Source organism: Syngnathoides biaculeatus, chromosome 6 (genome assembly GCF_019802595.1).
Source record: "Syngnathoides biaculeatus isolate LvHL_M chromosome 6, ASM1980259v1, whole genome shotgun sequence".
NCBI classification, from domain to species: domain Eukaryota; kingdom Metazoa; phylum Chordata; class Actinopteri; order Syngnathiformes; family Syngnathidae; genus Syngnathoides; species Syngnathoides biaculeatus.
Genome location: NC_084645.1, coordinates 9,890,233 through 9,913,583, shown reverse-complemented (window position 1 = coordinate 9,913,583; position 23,351 = coordinate 9,890,233). Strand labels below are relative to the sequence as shown.

Genomic DNA, 23,351 nt, shown 5'->3' with positions numbered 1-23,351 from the left:
AAGTGGGAGAACTTGCGATATAGCAAGGTGTTCAAATACTTATTTTCGTCACTGTATATATTTGGTTTGAGTCAGGTTTGTCTGTATGGCTCTTAATAAAAACAATAATAATCTTAAACGCCTCCACAAGCACACAATTAAAAATGATTGTAAGAAATCCCTGATCTAAAACAACAGCATGCTTGTACGGTATGTTTTTGATAACATGCCGGATTCAAGACAATATTTGCTAAAAAGAGATATCGATTCATCCATCGATCCATCCATTTTCTTAACGCTTGTCCTCATTAGGGTTGCATGGAGCCTGCAGATAACTGAACAATCTACAACTTCTACTGGTCACCACTCATTTGCGAGGCATATATAGAAAATAACCATTCGTACATACATTCAAACCATCCATCCGTCCATTTTCCAAGCCGCTTTTGCTCACAAGGGGCGTGGGAGAGTAGGAGTCTATCCCAGCTCACTTCGGACAAAGGGCAGACTACACCCTGAACTGCTCGCCAGTCAGTCACAACGGACTATTCGAGGCAACCAGTTAATCAAACATGGATATTTTTTTATTGAGTGAGTATGCAGAGAAAACCTTATCAAGCAGAGGAAGAACATGAAAATTTCACACAGGTAGTACCTCAGACGGGATTCCGATGTAGGGCCATTCGCCCAGGTTACCGTGCTGCTGTTAGACGAGCTCAAGCTGAAACAAAATATGTACTACAGGTCTTCAAGACCCAACCAAAGTCGCAGCTTATGTGATTTACAGCGTATTTATATAAAATACAGAGTACCAAAAGGGAGGCACTCCGCTGATAGAGCTCATATGAGTAGTACAAAGACAGAAAGTCAAGCCCTTTTTGAAGGTCACTTTTTATCTAACTCATCTCAAATTTCTTCCCTGAGGCACAGAGAAGAAGATAACATGTCTGTCACTGAATCAATTGAATTGTTGGTGCTTACCCCTTAAAGACCCAGAAAAGGACAAAGACCTTTTATTTGGCAGACAAATTGATGTGACGTGCAATATCGGCTCTAAAATCAGAGGTTGTGTCCCGTGTTAGGCATTACGCTACTATAATTTGCATCAGGTTCAAAGTAAATTCGGTCAGCTTTTAGATATTTTGCAAGTTTGATTTTGTGTTGTCTCATGAAAGTAAGGTTTTTGTATGTTTGTTTGATTGAAAACTGGTAAAAAATTTCTGTGAGCACGTCTGTTAACAATTTGCAAATTCTCACACTGTTTAAAGCCATTCAATGCAAAATCAAGCAGATGTAAACTTTCTTAACTTTGATGCTGGAGCCTAACAGGATAAAGCCAACTTCATTGATTAACTAATGCATGTTTTATCCTGATAGGCTCCAGCTTCCCATAACCCTCAACAGGATAAGTGGTATAGAAAATGGATGGATGTTACTCGATACACTGATGTATTCATTTAGTGCAGAATTTTTAGCCGCTTGTCCTCACAGGGGTCACGTGAATGCTGTAGCCAATCCCAGCTGTCATCAGGCTGGAGGCAGGGTACACCCTAAACTGGTTGCCAGCCAATCGCAGCGCAACTATTAATATAATCATCCATCCATTTTCTTGGACGCTGATCCTCACAAGAGTCATGGGTAGTGCTGGAGCCTATCCCATCTGTCAACGGGCAGGAAGCAGGGTACACCCTGGACTAGTTACCAGCCAATCGCAGGGTACATCAAGACAAATAGCCGCACTCACAATCACACTTACGGGCAATTTAGAGTGTTGATGTTGCATGTTTTGGGGATGTGGGAGTAAACCAGAGTGCCCTGAGGAAACCCACGCAGGCACGGGGAGAACATGCAAACTCCACACAAGCAGGGTCTAGGATTGAACCCGGGACTTCAGAACTGTGAGGCCAACACTTTCCAGCTGAGCCGCCGTGCCGCCCATTTAATACATATTCCATCAAATATGCAGTGGAGGGTTGTTATTTTTTAATTATTATTGCTGAATTATCGACTTTTGAAACTGGAACTCATACACAAAAATCCACTAAAACAACTCCATTCATTCATCTAAAAACAGGGATTTTCCTCTTCTAAAGATACCTATTCAAAAATGATGGATGGATGGATGGATGGATGGATGGATGGATGGATGGATGGATGGATGGATGGATGGATGGATGGATGGATGGATGATGGATGGATGGATGGATGGATGGAATCGATAAATGCACATTTACCTAAACACACAAACAGACACACTGTCACCCAGCCGAAAGACAATTTGGTGGTAAATGATCATCTGGGCCAGAAAGCATTAATATATCATTAGTATTGATCGACATCAGTCCCCCAGCTTCGTCTCGCATTAATATTGTTCAGGTGGACGCATGCACAAAGTTGCAGACACAGCAAAGCTGCTCCACAACTACACTCTCACACACACAATACACACAGAGACACACACACTCACATACAGCACAAACACTCATTTCTCTCGTATTGAGCTGTGGTTAAGCAGCCAACACTGGCCCAGCAGGCTTCAATTTGTGTGTGGATCAATACAGAAAAAGCTCTCCTGCCGTTATGATTAGAGTGCTCCCTCCTGCAAATCAAAACACATCACATTGAAACAGCATAAGCAGCAAAAAAAAAAGGGTGGGGGGGGGGATATTTTGATCACAACCGCTTAACTCTTTTCTCAGATTGCACATATCTGTGCTTTGATTCTAATAACAATGCAATAGTTGGTCTAGTATTTAATGTTTCATCCAGGGGTTGGGGTTCAGGCAATTAAAGCATGTATTCAGTGTTAGGAAGATTACTTTGGAAATGTAGCATCTTACCGAGTTTAAAATGTGATGTCGTTAATAAAATATAGTGTAGTTATTTCAAATATGTCCCCAAAGTAATATAACTAATTACATTTTATTAAATTTTGATCACTTTACAATTAAGGCATCAACCTAAGTGGTTCCTTGAAAAAAAAAAAGTGGATTCAAACCATAGCTCTTCATTTTGAAATTAACCACATTAGTTTTCCTTACAAATAATAAATATGACAAAACACGATGAACTGTAAATACATCGTAAAAATGTGTTGCATTTTACAGATACTGTCTCTAAGCTTGTGGAAAATGTGATGCCGTGTTAACTTACTTGAAACTTACAAATGCAACTGTAATTGAATTCCACATTTTCTCTCAGCAGTGTAATGGATAAGAGTTACATACATTTTGAAATTAAATGATGTATTCTCATTACAGGTAATTATTTACTCCCCGACATTGTTTGTAGTACACATATTGAAATAATCAACTAAGTGGTTGTTTTAAGATAAGACAGACAGACTGAAATAGACTGACTGTGCCCCTATTTCTGACAAGTGCTTTTCCTGTGGATAAAGACTGATAGTGGAGTCAGTCAGGCTGCTAGTGGGTAAAATTATATCATGACATGCTGTACTCTCTTGAGCGTGTGACTGTGTGATATTTTGTTATTACGTCAAGCAACAAAAGGCATTCCAGTTGAACTGGTGACCCCATTTACTATCTCTGCCTGTATTTGCACTGCTACGTCCTTCACAAATTGTGCCCAGATTCTCACCTCACATGCATTCTTTCAGCTATCACAAATGCAAACACATAACCACGAGTATTTTTACAGAATAGGCAGGGTCATTTCCATCAAATATTTTATATTTATTTATGGCAATCACTTCTGATGACCTTGGGACTCCGTGCATGTGTGTGTGTGCGTGTGTATTTGTGCCAGACATCCTAAGTTTGTCAGAGATCCGAAATCGTCAAAGGCACAGAGGTGGCATTAAAAGATAATTTGTGACCTCTAGTGGTGCTTTCTGTAAATGCTGTTTTTTTCCACCAATTGTGCAAGGCAGCATGATGAAATGTGTATACTTTTTTTTAAGTACAAATATGGTTAATAGTTAGGTTTCAGATTTAGAGCACACATCACAATCACATGTATTTCATAGTATATACACTTGTTTACATTTTTATGAGAGGCATATCATTTCCCATACAACCTAAAAGTAATTGACCCCTCCGTACAGGGCACTTAAGCGCGCCTCCTGAAGTGACATCACGCCACGTCCGCTGACGGAAGACAAACAGTAAAAATGGCAAATACAATACAATACATTCTGAACTGAGACAGACTCCATGCTTCTGATTTCATTCAAATCAACGATATATTATAGATTCTAAATACAATACATTCTTAACTGAGAGAGACGCCATGCTTCTGATTTCATTCAATCATTCACACGTAACAATGTTATGCTAGCGGAGAACGTCTCATTCATTTATACGAGACGTGTATTAAAAATCAAATTTAGGGCATATCTTCGTGCAAACAGTCTGGTTAACTTTCGGCCGCGAGCCAGCCAAGAAATCGATACGTTTGTGCAGTCCGATCATCGCTAAATATCGCTCAACAAAGAATAAGTGTGTCAATCGTTCACACGTAGCAATGTTATGCTAGCGGAGACGTCTCATTCATTTATACGAGACGTGTATTAAAAATCAATTTAGGGCATATCTTCGTGCAAACACAGTCTGGTTAAGCTTCTGGCCGCGAGCCAGCAAGAAATCAATATGTTTGTGCAGTCCGATCATCGCTAATATCGCTCAACAAAGAATAAGTGTGTCAATCGTTCACACTTAGCGGTGTTATGCTAGCGGAGACGTCTCATTCATTTATACGAGACTTGTATTAAAAATCAAATTTAGGGCATATCTTCGTGCAAACAGTCTGGTTAACTTTGGGCCGCGAGCCAGCAAGAAATCAATATGTTTGTGCAGTCTGATCATCGCTAAATATCGCTCAACAAAGAATAAGTGTGTCAATCGTTCGAACTTAGCGGTGTTATGCCAGCAGAGAACGTCTCATTCATTTATACGAGACGTGTATTAAAAATCAAATTTAGGGCATATCTTCGTGCAAACACAGTCTGGTTAACTTTCGGCCGCGAGCCAGCAAGAAATCAATATGTTTGTGCAGTCCGATCATCGCTAAATATCGCTCAACAAAGAATAAGTGTGTCAATCGTTCACACTTAGCGGTGTTATGCTAGCGGAGAACGTCTCATTCATTTATACGAGACGTGTATTAAAAATCAAATATAGGGCATACCTTTGTGCAAACACAGTCTTGTTAAGCTTCGGTCGCGAGCCAGCAAGAAATCAATACGTTTGTGCAGTCCGATCATCGCTAAATATCGCTCAACAAAGAATAAGTGTGTCATTCATTCACACGCAGCAGTGTTATGCTAGCGAAGAACTTCAAATTCATTTATACGAGACATGTATTGAAAATCAAGTATAGGGCATACCTTCGTGCAAACATATGTGTTCCGGTTGATCTTAGATGGATTTAGTTGATGATGCGGTCTTCCACAAAGTTTGATCCATCGAAGGCATTTTTCGTACTGGGTCTTCGGTTTTGGAAAGGGTACGAATCGAACTCCACCAACTAGCCTTTCAGGATACCTGTCGTCACTATTACAAAGTCCGTGACTACACCTCTTCACCATATTTTTTGTTAAATAACCCAAATACGCGATAAAACGCTAACTAAACCTATACTGGACCATGCAATGTTGTCTGAGAAAATGGTGGGAGCAAAAACGGGCTTTGGTTTATGCAGATCTCTGGCCTCTGATTGGTCAGTGACGCGGATTGCGCAATATCCACGGAGGGGTCAATTGTTTTCTAGGCGGCACGTTGGAACAGCTGTAGAGTAGGGGTTCATATCACGGCCTTCCCTGTGTAGAGTTTGCACGTTCTCCCATTGCCTGCATGGGTTTTCTCCAGGCACTCCGGTTTCCTCCAACATCCCAAATAACATGCAACATTAATTGGACATTCTAAATTGCCCCAAAGTGTGATTGTGAGTGTGACTGTTGTCTGTCTCCATCTGATTGGCTGGCAACCAGTTCAGGGTGTACTGCCCGATGACAACTGGGGGAGACTCCAGCAGTTCTGCGACTCTCGTGAGTATAAGCAGCTCAGAAAATCGATTGATGTATGTTTTCTATCATTAGATTTTACATTTCATCTCATTGGTTTTAAGACACAAGTGAATTTTTCTCCAGTACTTGGGACAACCTAGGACAACAACAAACGGGCAGTATGACAAAATAAATAAATATACATTTATTTTTAGAAACGAGACATATTGTATACTTCCACAGTCCTTGATATGTGATGCAAAATGAAATTTTGAGTCTGTGATGTTTTAAAACATGTACTTAAAGTATCTATTCTCTCTACCTCCACGCTTCCTATCCTTCACATTGTTTCTGTCCTGATCCATCACACTTACCGTCTTTGTTTACCTTTACCCATTTTCCTCTCCTCTGTCAACCTTCCATCTTTCTCTCCCCAGTCCAGATGACAGCAGGACCCCAGCCCTGGTTTTAAGATGCGCAGTGCTAATCCAGAACACAAGATGCGATGAGGAAGATGACAAGTAGATGAAAACAGAAGAGGAGGAGACTCAGCCTGTTATTCTTTCACTTTCAATACATTTGTCAAAAGAGAAATGTTTTTTTTTAAATTATAGTCCAATATTTTTAAATGACTTGCTTAAGTATTGAGGAATTTCAATATAGATATAATTGATTGGATTACAGCGAACCATGTAAATAAAAGTATTAATAATATCTACTGTTTTTGATCACATTTAAATGTGACAAATTTCTTAGTAGACAAGACTTGAAAATCAAGTTTTAATAACCAAATAATAGTAACCTAAATGTGGGGGGAAATGACAGAGGGAAGCAGAAAATAAATCATCAGGGATGATCACTTAGCTAGTTACATCAACAATAGGGGGGGAGAGAAAAAAAAAGCTCAAAATCAGGAGGCCTCCTGTTTCCTGAGACCAAAGTTCAGTTGTTAGAAGTGGTACCAAAAGAAAAATTGTGTTTTCTTACTGGTAGTTGTCTCAAATGACCCCATCGATGAGATAACGGTCCAAAAATGTATATTAGGTCAGGGGTAAAGCAGCGACAACCAATGATGGAAAATGAGGGGTGGGGGCATTTAGAACATGCCATCCAGCAGTGTTTTGCACAATGTGATGCAATCTGTCAAATTCACATTGGTTTTGTTTGCATGGTACGCAACGGAGGGTTACCTATTTTGTTGGCGGTCCCACGGGCAGCCTACACATCATCAGAGCACTCTCTTTACAGATTTTGGGTGAGGAATAACTGGGTGATTCAAAGTCACACCACACTAAAAGACACACCAAAATGAAGCATACATCAGTTAGTAATTTTGAAGGTTTTCCTTAATGGCTTCTTTTATCTAACTTTATATATATCCATTGGTCCGTCCCCCAGTTATTCCTCATTAATTCTTGGAAAAGTGTGAATGCAGTAAAAGGAAGCAATTTCCTATTATGGCACGAACGAAATTTTTTGTTATAGTGTTGTGTGCATGTGAGTGCGTGTGCATTTGTGTGTAGGTGTGAGTGCATGTAAAAGTCAGGATGTTTACTTTTTGTAATCTCACTCCTTTTCATATATATTCTTTTGTGTTCATCAACAACAGTGCTATGTGTCATTTACATTGAAATTGACAAAATATCAAAATTTTGTTTCATAGATTTTTGGCTTTATTTTTTTGTGTCCTGTGTTATATTGTGTGCTTTAAATTGGGCTTGTCCTAGGTTCTGTTATAGGTCACATCAATGTTTTTAAAATTTCAAAACAACTTATTTTTACATATTTCTATTTAACAAAATAGATTTTTGGGATTTTTGTCCAGCGCCACCCCTACAATCTAGAGCGCAATCAATAGGTCTGATTCACAAATATGATATCTTGGGAAAGTGACAAGAAATGTTACTCCCTTGTTCTCTTGACACTGCCTGTATCTTACCCTGTAAATAAAATACAATGTACAGGGTTTGCACGCGGCCCTAAAAGTCCCTAAAAACCCCTAAATTTTCGAAGGTGCATTAGGGGCTCCTGAAAGTCCTTAAAAATCTGCAAAAACCGGTCAAGCCCCTAAAAAGGCCTTACATTAAAAAAAATCAAAGGGAGGACCTCTACTGCCAAAATTCTCCCAAAAAAAAAAATCTTTTATTTAAAAAAAATAGCGATCCATCTGGCGTCCAAAACACCCGGAAATTGTCAAGGGAAGTCATCGTGTTGTCAACTAGTCGCCATCTTGTCGATATTCCATTGTTTGTTTCCGTGAGTAGGCATTTCACTTCGTCTTCGTTACGACGTAGCGTAGTTCTTTCATCGATCCAACTTGTATCATGGGGAAGTGCATTTTTCAATATGTTTGAGTTGAAAGTAAGGAGTTCGGGAGCTGGGTTCGTCGAGATCTAAAAGATCGGCACATGTTTTACTGCCATCTGTGCAAGCAGAGTTACCAGCTTGAAAAGATGGGCGTCAAAGCGCTGGAGTCGCACCGAAAAAACAGGAGACACGCTGATTTGGCGAAGACTCTCTCATCTTCCGTTGGTATGAATCTGTTTCTAAAATATCAAGATAGTGAAGCATCAACTTCAGGCAGTGGTACTAGCAGTGCATGCGCACCTACAGTTGTCCAGCCATCGACTTCAACCAGCCAGAAGTCAGGCTTTATGAACGTAGTTCAATGCACGAAGACGGACTCGTTTAATGGCAGAGATCGTGTGGACTTTAAAAGTGATCTGCAGCCATTGCAGTTACAAATCTTGTGAAAATAATTCGAAAGTGTTTGCAGTCATGTTCCCAGACAGTGACATTGCTAAAAACTACCACTTCGTACCTGGCTACATTTGGCATCGCTGCCCACTTTTCATCTCTACTGCCTCAAAGCCAAAAAAGTCAGAATAGAGACTGACATATCTACGCTTATTGAGAAGGCTGACAGGCTGTGTGAGGAGGTGGAAGAAAAGAGGAATCTGAGGTTTATCACCGAGGCCAATGCACTCAGAGGCAGAGCAAAGGACAAGAGAGCCACTTTGGCACCTCTGCAGCAGCAAATAGAAGAGACACTTGGTGGGCTCAAGGAGCTAGAGTAGGGGTGCTGAGACAGACATCAGTAGAAGACATTTGTGTATATAGTTGCAATTGTAGTTAGAATCTGTTTTTCTGTAGACTTTTATGTGAAGACATTGACAATGGTCATATCAATGATCAATTTTTTCATCTATTTTTTTTTTTTTTTTGTGTAGGCATGCTATTTGCCCAGGCCATCTCAGTTCTCCAGAAACAGTGCCGCACAATCAAAAATGTCGAGATGCTTTACAGTGAAAAAGTAAGATGGCCATAGTGTCTGTGTTTCATTCAGTTACATCTGAAATTTTTCCACAAAGTCGTAATTGGGTACTCTGTTTTCAGTGGTTTCAATTACCAAAGGTGTTTGTTTTCTATTTTTGTCTCATAAGTCTTGTTTATACATAGACAGTTGCAATCAGACGTTTACATACACTGTTCAAAAACACATTTTATTTTTTGTTTCACTGTCTGGTCAAAACAAACCAAACCCCTCTGTTTTAATTATAATATAATATTAATTAATAATAACAATAAAATAATCTCAAATAGAAAATAAGCATATAAAATAATGAAATTCATTATTGTGACTTTTAACAAAACAACTTTGGTGATCTGATTGATGTGAAACAGGAGAGGTTTATTCTGATTTGATTTAAAACAGTGAGACAAAAAATGAGAAGTGTTTTTGGAGTGTATGTGAACTTCTGGTTTCAGCTCTATATACAGCATTCACAGTTTTTCCTTGCCCAAATTGAGCCAGAGATGATGTTGACCAATTGCACATGTGCGTATGCCTCAAACACTTTTCCTGTAACCTACTTGCATGTATTTTATTTGGATTAAACGTTTTATTATTATGAAATTATATTGGATTAAAATACATTATCAGTAAAGAGGGTTGGCCTCACAGTTCTGAGGACCAGGGTTCAAATCCCAGCCCCGCCTGTGTGGAGTTTGCATGTTCTCCCGTGCCTGCATGGGTTTTTGTCCGGGCTCTCTAATTTCCTCCCACAGCTCAAAAACATGCATTAATTGGGGACTCTAGGTTGGCCCTAGGTGTGATAGTGTGTGCAGCTGTTTGTCTCCATGTGACCTGCGATTGGCTGGCAAAAAGTTCAGGGTGTACCCCGCCTCCTGTCCAATGAGAGATGAGACAGGTTCCAGCTTTCCTGCGACCCTTGGGAGGATAAGCGGCACAGAAAATGTATGGATGGATAAAATATGAAAAAAATTAAATGAACCATTTTTTAAAAATTGTATTAAAATAAATAATAATAACATGCTCATGTATATGCAACGGCTTCACATGATATCAAACTATTTTTGTGAACTTGAGATTAAAAAAAAAAAAAATTAATTCTGCGTTGTGCAACATAAGGAGCATTTTGACTTGCGGTGTTCCATTGTAATACATTAATAGTGTTTCTTTCAGTTGCTGAAGTAAGACCTCTGACCTATTAGGAGAGAAACATTATTGGATCTAAGAATAATTCAAGGGGAAAAAACTCTTTTTGTCTGTTGAAAAAGGAATTGTGTTTCTAAATGTCTGCCGGGTTCCAATAGTGGCCTTCTCCATCATATGCATGAGGACATATCCAGGTTTCACCCATGTTAATGTTACTTTATGACCTTCAAAACAGACACCACTCAGCCATGACCTCATACTGGACTTGACTCAGGATGGCATTAAACTGCTGTTTGATGCCACCAATCAGAGACTCAAGGTGAACACTTTATGTATAGTGCTACTGCGACCTCCCCAAACATTATTTTCTTCAATGATACACTCAAATGTTTTGAAAGACTAGAGCACTGTGGCAAATTTCTTACATTTAGGTCTCACAACCCAACCACAAAATATTTGTAAAATGATGTCAAAATCAGTTACAGTATTTATTCATTTAAATAATTCATGAACTCCCTTATGTATCACATTCGACCAAAGCAGGATATCAAACTACTGGCCTTTGAACCAGACTCGACATGCCCTATCATTTTACTGGCCTGCGAAAGCAAATCAAAATTGTATGTGTTTTAGTGTAATACTATTTTAAAAAGAAATGTAATACAGATAGTTGAAAAAACATGTTTTTATAGACATCTGAATTCAAAAGGGCAGCACAGTGGCTCAGCTGGTAAAGTGTTTTATGAATATGTTTGAACCCTTGGCGGCACGGTGGTTCAGCGGGTAAAGTGCTGGCTTACAGTTCTGCGGTACCGGGTTCATTCCCGGACTCGCCTGTGTGGAGTTTGCATGTTCTCCCTGTGCCTCAATGGGTTTTCTCTGGGCACGCCGGTTTCCTCCCACATCCCAAAAACGTGCAACGTTAACTGGACTCTCTAAATTGCCACTAGGTGTGATTGTGAGCGCGGCTGTTTGTCTTGATGTGCCCTGCAATTGGCTGGCAACCAGTTCAAGGTGTACCCTGCCTCCTGGCCGTTGACAGCTGGGATAGGCTCCAGCACTCCCCGCGACCCTCGTGAGGATAAGCGGCTAAGGAAATGGATGATTTCAAAAGTAGGTAGTCATTAATTTGTTGCGTATAATGTATGTAATTATTCGAGGTGATTATTCATTTACATGGGTTCGGGGTCGCAACTCCCGTGTAAAAGAAGTCCTAACTATGATGAGGGCCGTGATGAAAATAAAATTGCCACCCCTGATTAAGCAAGCTCAGGCTGCACAATATTTTGTTTGAGCATCCCTATGGTAATGTACATTTTTGCAGTGTTGACATTGCAGGGTCTGCTGTAATGTTGTTGTACTGTCATATATTGGATAGTGACTCAACTGTAAAATTAACATTTACCACCAGAGAAACCTGTTTGGACATTCTCAAAAGCTCGTGCACCTTTTTTATTTCCCATTTAGTGCTTCAGAATGACACTAGGTAGGCACGCAGCAGCTTTGTCAGTCAGTCAGGTGTGTACCGGGACACTGCGTGAAATGAAGAAATTGAGTATTTGAACACCCTACTATATTGCAAGTTCTCCCACTTAGAAATCATGGAGGGGTCTGAAATTTTCATCCAAGGTGCATGTCCACTGTTAGAGAGATAATCTAAAAAGAAAAATCCAGAAATCACAATGTATGATTTATTTGTGTGATACAGCTGCAAATAAGTATTTGAACACTTGTCTATCAGCTACAATGTCCCATATCCAGAAAAACACCCCTACAGCATGATGCTACCACCCCCATGCTTCATAGTAGGGATGGTGTTCTTGGGATGGAACTCATCATTCATCTTCCTCCAAACACGGTTAGTGGAATTATGACCAAAAAGTTCCATTTTTTTTTTCACATCTAACCACAAAACCTCCCATGACTCCTCTGTATCATCCAAATGTTCACTTGGCAAACTTAACACGGGCCTTGATATGTGCTGGTTTAAGCAGGGGAACCTTCCGTGCCATGCATGATTTCAAACCATGATGTCTTAGTGTATTACCAACAGTCACCTTGGAAACGGTGATCCCAGCTCTTTTCAGGTCATTGACCAAGTCCTGTCGTGTAGTCCGGGGCCGATTCCTCACCTTTCTAAGGAACATTGAGACCTCATGAGGTGATATCTTGCATGGGGCTCCACTCCGATTGAGATTGACCGTCTTGTCTAGCTTCCTCCATTTTCTAATGATTGCTCCAACAGTGGACCTTTTTTCACCACGCTGCTTGGCAATTTCTCATTGGCCCTGGAGTTGTACAATTTTGACTATAGTGTCTTTGGATAGGTGTTTGGTCTTGGCCATGTTACAAGTTTGAGTCTTACGGGGTGGACAGGTGTTTTTATGCAGCTAACAACCTCACACAGGTGCATCTGATTCAGGATAATGCATGGAGTGGAGGTGGACTTTTAAAGGCGGACTAACAGGTCTTTGACGGTCAGAATTCTAGCTGATAGACATGTGTTCAAATACTTATTTGCAGCTGTATTACTCAAATAAACCATTAAAAAATCATACATTGTGATTTCTACATTTCTCTTTTTACATTATCACACTGACAGTGGACATGCACCTACGATGAAAATTTCAGACCCGTCCATGATTTCTAAGTGGGAGAACTTCCAATATATATATAGCAGGGTGTTCAAATACTTATTTTCTTTACTGTATCACACACAAAGGTTTCAAATGATCAAGCCAATTTTAATATCACTCAGAGGCAACCCAAGAAAACACAAAATGCAGTTTTCAAATGACAATTAAATTTATTAAGGCACAAATAAATCTGAACCTTTTTGACCCTTCTGTGAAAAAGTAATTGCCACCTGAACCTCATAACTGGTTGTGCCACCCTCGGCAGCAATAACTGAAATCATGTTTGCAATAATTGGTGATTAGTCTCTCACATTGGTCTGGTGGAATTTTGTCCCACTCTTCTTTGCAGAATTCTTTCAACTCAGCCATATTGGAGGGTTTTCTAGCATGGACTGCCCGTTTAAGGTCAAACCACAGCATCTCAATTGGATTTAAATCCGGACTTTGACTTGGCCAAAACCTTTGTTTGTTTTGTGGGCCATTCAGAGGTGGACTTGCTAGTGTGTTTTGGATCATTGTCCTGCTGCATGATCCAAGAGCGCTTGAGTTGGATGATGATGGCTGGGCCTTTCTTCAGAATTTTCTGGTTCACAGCAGTATTCATTGTTCTATCAATCACAGCAAATTGTCCTGGACCTTAGCCAGCAAAGCAGCCCCGGTTTATCACACTGCTACCACTGTAGGAATAATTGTGATCATAATTATCATACATTTGCTTCCAATAAAGAAATGCTTTGCTCTGCCCTAGATAACGTGGCAGCCTCCTAGCAGGAGATAGCGAGAACAAAAACATCTAATCATCAGAACTGTTAGAACTGCTGCCTGTTAAAGAAATGATGACCACACATGTATTCAGCAATCTTCCACACATGCACATGCACATGAACAAATATGTACCCCTTGTTTCAAACTGTTTTGCTTGTCGTCTCCTTTTTGTAACATCCATGTAAATAAGGGGCGTCTTAAAACTAAATAAATAGAGGTGCTGAGGAGAGAATAATCAGAGAGTGCAGTGGTGAATTGTACGAGACAGTTCCTCTCCTCTCTCCTCGCGAGACTTGAACTGGTGTCTTTGCTTCCTTTTTTGTCCTGTTTAATGAATGTATGATTGGTGAACCTGACATTTATTTGGTCCTTTGAGCCGAATCTCAAGATACCTGAGGTTTCCAGGGGCCGAGTCGACGTCCAGGCAAAGACCGTGGCCACGGCACTTGAGACCCTTTCCGGGACTGGGCCTCGACTTTGCGCCTGGAGGCTGAGGGTTGACGAGAAGCCGAAGGAAGGGAAGACATCTCTGGTGAGTAGGAAACTCCCACACTCATGAGGAATGAGTGAATTTCGCGTCTGGGTGACTGCGGCAGAACCAAACCTCGAGAATACTAGTCACTATCGAGTAGACTAATTAGTCTATAAAACTAAGAAAAGGGCAAGGTGTGTCCTGTACGTGAGCTCCGTGAAACGTGTGCATGTGTAAAAGTGTGAGTGGAGTTATGCTACCTCATTTGAACAGGAAATTGAGTGACAACTGTTTGAGGATGCAGAGGTAAGAATTCTCTGCCACTTGTGGTAGAAGCTTGAGAATTACCTCAAACGGAACGTAATTGTCACCCTGTTCAGGGGGAAGTCAGTATAGTCACCCTAGGTGAACCACTGACTCCAACAGGGGAAAAACAAATAGCAAAATAGTTGATAAATATCAAAATAGTTGAAAGACAACATCTGATAAAAAAAAAAATAATAATAATAATAATGATGTGTAAGCACTAGAAGTTTGTAGAAAGTAAATGTCCTACTAAAACAAAACATCTAAATTTGTGGATAACACTATGACTTTGCTGGCCAGCTCAAGATACACACAAAAAATATATATAGTTAACCTGCAGGATAAAATAAGAGAAACACACACACACACACGCAAAAAAAAAAAAAAAAAAAACAACAAAAAAAGGCTGGACTCAAGATGATGTGAAAACGGCCATAAAAGGTATCACATCTCATAAAGTTGATGTAACATAATTCGTCCAGGGAACGCAAGACTTGAGAAAATCTTACCACGTAAATGGTGTGGAAGTACAATAAATTTGGATAACAGCAAAGTACTTTCTCACAGCAGCAGGGAGTTTGAGGGTTAATATCGCGCACCTCTGCTAGATTTAGAAAAAAAAAACAAATTGTTCTGCCATTGGAAGAGCAAAATAAAATAACAATGAACCATTTGAAGAATATATAATTGGAATGACTTCATGTTTTAAAACAAACAGAGGCATTCCTGAAGGTCACACTCCAGGGAGTGTGTATCAAGGGCAATTAAAAAAAATGCTCTTCATGCAAATTCAAATAATCCTACAAAACAATGGATTGAAAAACATTGGGTTGACAAACCGACTGGCAGCCTGTAACATTACGTTAACCAAGCACTACACGCAGAAAGAGTGCTACAAAATAAGAAAAAGAAAGTTGACACCTTTCTAACAGAGGAAGGAGAAATTTATGGAGCTTTATGCGAAACATTTAATAATTGTGGCCGCAGATGAGGAAGAGAGCAGCCATCTCCCCATCAAAAATGTCACATCTAATGCTCCCAAAATGCAACTTTTTAATTTGTCCCATACGTTTTTGGGAAGAGATGGCTTGCTGAAACTAGGACTGCGCTTAATTCCCTCTCTTACAGGAAAAATAGAAGTAAAAAGAAAAAAAAAGGAATTATTGGGAGGACAGTTAAATATCTTACAAAATAGGAATTCTGTGCTCTATTATTACACCTTACATATTCCAAACAAACCTCCCACAAGAACAGGAGATTTCTTGCTGCAAACAGCTCAAGACGTGATTGAACAACCACAAAAAGACGTAGGAAGTGACTCATTGCATGTGAGAATGTAGTATAAGACAAAATCATGATTATCTGTACTCAGATGGTATATCAGTCGTGGTGACAGGAACAAGACTGACTGACAAACTAAATGCACTACACAAGGAATGGATACCACCACACGTCATTACAACAGGAGTGGAAGAGTTTGGGACAATTTGTTTTGGTAATACGAAATGTTCCAGATTGGACAGAAAAAGAACCAGATTTGGATTGGGACGACTGAACTGTACAGACAATATCTTATTGGACAGTCTTAAACAATCTGAGACCAGATGCTGCTGTATTCACGGTGGTATCACAATCTACACAGACAATACTGGAAAAATAGAGGAATAGCGACAACTACAGGGAACACAGTGACACATGCAGAGCTACTACAAAATTTGCTCATAGCAGTTCAATTACCAAAAGAAATAGCCATATGTAAATGTGTAGTACACACATCAAATACAGACAAAGAATCATGAGGAAATGGATTTACAGATAAAATAGCAAAAGAAGCAGCAGCCAAAACCTTTATGGGATTAGCTGACCATGTAACAAATGAAGACATACTTTGAGATGTGTTAAACAAAATGCAACAACAAAGCTTACCAGTAGAACTAAAAATGTGGAAAAAATAAGGTACAAGTGACTGTGCTTTAATAACCTTATTACTGCCATTTGTTTATTCATCCTATGTCTGTTTATGAATTAACATCTACTGTACATGCAGTTTTATCCGAACACTGGCATAGACTGAGCAAGAGCTGAATGAGATGGACAAAATAGCAGAAAGAAACACTTGGATACACCTTACACACTGTAAAAGGTCATCTCAAATGAGTCACCCAAGGGGAAAGGTGAGCAAAGACCAGCATACGGTGGGTGCAGATTTATAGTATCTGAAAATACCTGCGGGCTGGTGAAGATTTAAAAGACACTTGACTCATTTAGGCGTGACTTGGTCGACATGACTTCAAAATGGCTAAATAATATGATAGCATGTTGGGCTGCAACATTGACAGCCGTAATGATATCTTTGTTCATATGCTACTTTTGGACACCTGTAAAGCTGACAAAAATACATAACAACAGAACCGATAAATATACTCAGTCAACTATGCCTACCACACATAAGATAAAGCGGTGCAACCTCATTTCAAATAACTTCGGTAAACAACTATGCGGGAGGCGTGACGCATGAGAGGAGGACTCCATGTGTGCCTCCCAGTGAATCAGTTCAGCACTTTTTCAATTCCTTGGTAGAGTTTCATTGCTGGGGATTCAATCTTTGGGCTTATGCTGAATGAAATCCCCACTTTCTTCTCACCATTTGCCAATTTAATGCTACCTTAAACCCGAATGCCATACAAAAGAGTACATATACTATGGAGGGAGTATTTTAACCGAAAAAGCCTGAGAAACATTTTTTCATTATTATGATTATCATTTTTACAAATAGGAAATAAAACTGGTTGTTATTAATGCAGAATGCAGCTAACAAGGTAAACTATAGTTACATCACATGCATGGGCCCTGAGCCACAAATGCATGTCATTCCAACAGAAATCCCAACACAATGTACCCTGGAGGTAATGACTAAAACAACTCCTAACATCGCTTGTCAGAAATGGAAAAGTGTTTATCCAACAACTAAGGCAGTAAATGATAAACTGATATTTTCTACTAATGTTGCATTGGCTAATTTCTCCTGTGTTAGCTTTACAGGGACAAATTTTAAGGTGGGAAGTCTCAACAAAACATGGTGTCATGATATCCATTTGCAAACTGCCCCACTGTTCCCACGCAGTGATTTGTTGTGGTGGTGTGTTGGTCAAAAGTTGTATGACACACTGATAAATGCAGCAGGAACGTGTACACTGGTATCACTGCTCTTATCTGTGACTGTGTTTCCATCCACAGCAGAGGATATACAATTGGCCGCATCCATCTTTGGACCTCCCCTTGGGTTCTCCCGAAGGCGAAGGTCCTCTTGGAAAGATGGAGATCTGACATACATTGATGCAAATGGCATCCCAACTGCATACCTGATGAGTATAAATTGGTTAACAAGATTGCTGCAGAATGGGAATCCATCTTGTTTTGGATAACTCTAAATAAAAACAATGACAGAATCAACTACATACATTACAATGTACAGAAACTAGGTAATTATACGGAAGCAGGCTTTATTGCCATAAGGGAACAACCAGCTGCAACCTCACTCATGACGTTCCAGAACCACATAGCGGTCGACATGCTCCCGGCCGAGAAGGGTGGCAACTGCTCAATGTTCGGTGAGCAGTATTGTTTATTCCAAATATCACAGCACCTGATGGGTCACCCACAAGGGCCATTCAAGGCCTCCGCACCCTGAACCACAAGATGAAGGAGCACTCTGGTATAAACACATCAACAAAAGTTTGGCAAATCTAAAAATTTGTTGTTCTCTGTCCTAGTTTCTATCGCTGTTTGCAGCTATTCTTGCATTGTGTCGATGTTGTTGTATTCCCTGCATAAAGGCATCACTTAACCAACTTATAACCACTGCTATTGCCCCGACAAATTCAAAATTGGCAGAAATATATCCACTATTGGCACAACAGAGTAATGACAGTGATATTGTTGACCACGATGATGACGTTATGACTTCTCTTCCAGACCTGTTCTCTGATCCAGAAGATTACAAGTAATTAGTGCTATATTTTCCTCCGACTGTAAGCCGAAAGGGTGATCTATTAGATGATTTAAGGATTTGAGCAAATGTAGGATAAACAGGAGGATAATGTAGAAATAATTGTAAATAGTATTAAGTAACTGCTTCTGCCTGCAATGAAGAAATGCTTTGCTCTGCTCCAATTCAGTTACTGTCTCTGCCTGCAATGAAGAATGCTTTGGTCTGCTCTAGAAAACGTGGGAGCAAATGTAGGATAAACAGGGGGGAAATGTAGGAATAATTGTGATCATAATTGTCATACATTTGCTTCCAATAAAGAAATGCTTTGCTCTGCCCTAGATAACGTGGCAGCCTCCTAGCAGGAGATAGCAAGAACAAAAACATCTAATCATCAGAACTGTTAGAACTGCTGCCTGTTAAAGAAATGATGAACACACATGTATTCAGCAATCTTCCACACATGCACACGCACATGAACAAACATGTACACCTTGTTTCAAACTGTTTTGCTTGTCGTCTCCTTTTGTAACATCCATGTAAATAAGGGGCCTCTTAAAACTAAATAAATAGAGGTGCTGAGGAGAGGATAATCAGAGAGTGCAGTGGTGAATTGTACGAGACAGTTCCTCTCCTCTTTCCTCGCGAGACTTGAACTGGTGTCTTTGCTTCCTTTTTTGTCCTGTTTAATGAATGTCTGATTGGTGAACCTGACAACCACCATTCTTCAATGTTGGCATAATGGTCTTTTTATCAAATGCTGGTCCTGTCATGTGCATTGCTGGACCACGGCCAAATTTGTGGTTAGTCACAGTGACTTTTTAATAACTGAGGATCAGAAAGGTTTTTTTTTTGTCTTGATAAATTGAATTGTAATTTGAAAATACATTTTGTATTACTTTGCGTTGTCTCAGAGTAATATTAAAATTGGTTTGATTTGAAACCTTTGTGTGCGATATATATGCAACAAAAAAAGAAATTGGGGGGGTACTTTTTCACGGCACTGTAGCTCCACATGTGGACTGAATGGGTGGCAACAATGGGGAAATTAAATGCCTATGTTTTGAGGGCAATAGTCCATCAGCAAAATATTGAAAAAGAAATGAAACTATGAACTAGTTTGTTGTTGGACTGGTGAACTTCAAATTTTGAATTCTGACTTTTTAACAGTGGTGTGAGTTTTTCATGTAATTCAGGGGAAGTCGTCTCTTTGGGTGGGATGGTAGCAACTGAATCAACATGAATTTCCTACAATATCAAAAACATGATGAAAAACGTATCACTTGAATATGGCGGTGGGTTTTGTTTAATGCACACTTAAAACAAAAACGGGACCTTTGTTTCTATATTGCCCCTAGCTGTGATTGTGAGTGTTGCTCTTTATCTCTATGTGCCCTGCAAGTGGCTGGCAACCATTTCAGGGTGTACCCCGCCTCCTACCCATTGACAGCTGGGATAGGCTCCAGCATTCTCCACGACCCTCGTGAGGATAAGCGGCAAAGAAAATGAATGGATGGACTGCATATTACAGTACACCAATGTCACAGCACCTATTGCGATGTGTCCATTGCACACATGTAGATTGCAATGACTACACTCAACAAAATATCAGCCAGCACTAGTATACAAGAAATATTGAGCAAATTATATTACTTTAGTACTTTTGTTATTATTAGGAGGCCCCATAGCTCAGTGGTTAGAGCACTGGTTTGGAAAACCAGGGGTTGTGGGTTCATATCCCACTGGGGCCTCCACTCCCTGAGAAGGGTTCCGTCAGGAAGGGCATCCGGCGTAAAAATTGTGCCAAACATATGTGCGTTCATCTGAGATGACACGCTGTGGCAACCCCGAAAGGGACAAGCTGAAAGAAACACACAATTTTGTTATTATTAGTACTTATTTAGATCTACAAGTCCCCTTCGATCATTTTCTTTTTATAATTTTACTTTTATAATCTCTGAATTCCTTCGCTCATTATTGTATTAACAAAGACAATTTGCTTTGCTTCCAATGATCATTTTTACACAGACTTGTACCGCGACCAATACCCTTACAGTGAAGGGATTCAATTTATCCAGTGATATGAATTTTAGCTCATATAACCCAGCCCTATGACTATCTATGTCACAGTGTTGGCATTTTGCAAGCCCAATGCTGTTTACTGCCTTTTCCATTTACTCGACAAACTTTAAATCATGTCACAGTCATTTGGACCCATTTTATCCAGAGAACAATAGAAAAGAAATGGATTCTGATCAATAGGGGACCTTTAAAAAGCAGATGTGCGCACAGCAAGTGAAGACTATTCATTTGTGTAGTATTTTGTAAGTCACTTCTAGTTTTGTTTGAAATGAGTGTGCAGGTTGTAGTCCTGGCGTGATGGGTGATTCCAAAGTGAAGTTCTTGGAAAGAAAGATCTACTTTGGTGACTCCTGTCAGGAGGTGCTTGGTGCGCTGGGCTCACCACATAAAATATTCTACAAGTCTGAGGACAAGGTGTGAAAACTCAATTTCTTCTCTCCTCCTGATTGTGTTTTTTCAGGTTGTTAGAAAACATTTGAGTTCTAGGAGGATGCGCTTCATGTTTGAGTGCTACATGTGTTTTTTTTTTTTTTACAAAGTTGTATGAAAAAGTATGATTTCATATTTTACTGTTGGCTTTTTTAAGTACAGTGAAGTTGATGTTCTGTTTTTATTACTTGTTATGAATTGTCTGTTGAGGAATGAGATTGAAGGACCAACTAAAGTGAACCTTTTTCTGGTCTTATTGTTACTTCCCTGGACTATTGATCAGAGAACCACAGCAGATCACCGACATGAAATTTAGCTATTGTATGGGAAATCTTTTTACAAGACACGCAAATGTTTTTTTGCCATTGTTATATTTTCCAAACACACAATATAGGGGCAACAAAGTTTTTGTAAGAACATCCTGGGTTATGAGTATCTTTCAAAGAGTGAACCGTTGTCTCTTTCAACATTTATCCACAATTTGGATTTCCTTTTTATGCTGGATATCCTTTTTGACTCGACAACTCATCTGGTTAGAAGTTTGTCCTCCATACCAATTACCCTGGACATTATAACTTCAACATATATATATATTTTATACTATATATATTCTATAAATATCTTTTCACCTTGTTTAAAATGTGTTTATATATGAGGTGCAACAGTCATTTTTTTGTATGTAATAATCTGTCATTCTGTTCTCTCGTTTTGCACTGTAGATACCATCAGTGTGACTCTTAAGATTCCACTTGTCATAAAAAAAGGTTGGTCGCGCTTCATCGTATTTTTGTTACATCGTAACAAATATGTTTTTCTTTTCTGTCTCAGGAGGGGCTGACCTCAGACAGATGACAGCATATTGACCCCTTATAGCAAGGTCAGCCATTTACTGGACTTGTAAGCTGTCCTCCAGGATTGCTTTAGTTAGACAGAAGATGCTGTTAATTGTGCCCAACTATTTGTGGTTTTACTGTGTATCCATCCTCTATCAATACAGATTTTTATGTCTTTTTGTTGATTTTGGATATATGAAATGAGAATTTTTTACAAAGGAAGTTTGGTTGAAATTGAAACTAATTTCCCAAAGAACTTTTCAAGATCCTCTCCTGGTTTTAGTGATTTTTTTTTGTGTGTGTATGTGTGTGTTTGTTTTTCTGTGACATCATAGGTTTGTTATTTCCTCTTTCTAGTGTTTGGGCTTGTAAATTTAACACAAGCTAATCAGTGTTCTCTGTTATTCATTACTTTGTTTTCCATGGCCAGTGTGATCAGATTCAGGAACTGCTGGGCCACCCAATGGAAAAACCCGTGGTGCTTCATAGGTAACAATTAATGTGCTTTGACTGTGTTACTTCACTCTTTTTGCGTCTCACTCACATTTAAAAATGATATTTCTATACAATAATAAATGGAAATGTTTACTTAAGGTGCATTATTATTGTAGCGTCACCATAACAAACAAAAATGTGCTCAACAGGTCTTTATCTGCCAATAACACCAACTCCTTTGGCTCTACTTTTTGCTTTGGACTGCAGAGGATGATTTTTGAGGTCAGCATGCACTTTGAGTATCAGCGAATATATTCTGCTTGGCCAAATAAGACAGTTTTGATTTTAGGGGAAAAAAAAAGCAAAAAAATAAATCTGAGGAAATCCTATAGCATTTGTTTTGATTTTGTGGCCATCAGGTGGTCAGTCAGTGCTGAAGCAATCCCCAAACTTGTTGGTCCACACCAGCAGTGAGAGAGGCCCTCCGGAAGCACCTGATGGGTACTAACAGGCCAACCGGAACTCAGCTTTGAAGCCATATGTTAGGAAAGCCATGTGGAATGATTTATGGGTTGATTTGAAGAAATTCTGGTCCACCATCCAGTGTCTCAGAACAGGGAAGCAGTGTACCGTCAACACTGTTGTATACTGGGGATGTGGTGGGCTCTCCTAGCTTCGGTTTTAATTCACCAAGGTGATTGAAAAGCTCCTTGGTGGCAGTGTGCCAGGAGTGGATGAGATCCACCGGGAGTTCCTAAAGGCTCTGGGGGATGCGCCTCAACAACATCGCATGGACATTGACAAACTTAGATATTTTTATTTGCTATCATGACAAATGTGGGCAATATTCACTTCACCTCATCATGTTTAAATTGCCCATTAGCAATGTGGCAAAAGGGCAGTGGGAACCCTGCAACGATAGCAGGATCATTCTCAGCTGAGTGTGAAGCGGTTTGGTTGACAATCAGCACTTCTAAATCTGAGGCCATGGTCCTCTGTCGG

The 23,351-nt window shown here is 39.7% G+C and overlaps 2 protein-coding genes and 1 non-coding gene across 4 annotated transcripts in view; all 3 read left to right on the top strand.

Annotated features, from left to right (window-relative positions):
- cbfb (core-binding factor subunit beta) overlaps positions 1–7,566 on the top strand; it is a 34,691-nt gene extending 27,125 nt beyond the window's left edge. The window contains exon 7 of one of the 2 annotated variants that reach the window (XM_061823188.1): positions 6,387–7,566. The gene's annotated coding sequence lies outside the window, so the exon portion shown is untranslated. Of the gene's footprint in view, positions 1–6,381 lie in introns of both variants that reach the window. The other variant, XM_061823187.1, reaches the window with a different exon arrangement.
- Positions 7,567–8,318: 752 nt separating this feature from the next.
- On the top strand, positions 8,319–22,809 carry phaf1 (phagosome assembly factor 1). Its single transcript, XM_061822138.1, is given in 13 exon segments — positions 8,319–8,476; positions 9,175–9,257; positions 10,639–10,722; positions 18,570–18,585; positions 20,933–21,102; positions 21,515–21,614; positions 21,617–21,669; positions 21,805–21,816; positions 21,818–21,849; positions 21,913–21,958; positions 22,345–22,403; positions 22,559–22,631; positions 22,769–22,809. Coding segments are annotated over 13 exon segments (870 nt in total). The 5' UTR covers positions 8,319–8,352; the 3' UTR covers positions 22,787–22,809.
- On the top strand, positions 20,249–20,321 carry trnas-gga (transfer RNA serine (anticodon GGA)). The gene has a single exon. It is a non-coding gene; the product is annotated as a tRNA-Ser (tRNA).
- Positions 22,810–23,351: the final 542 nt, after the last annotated feature.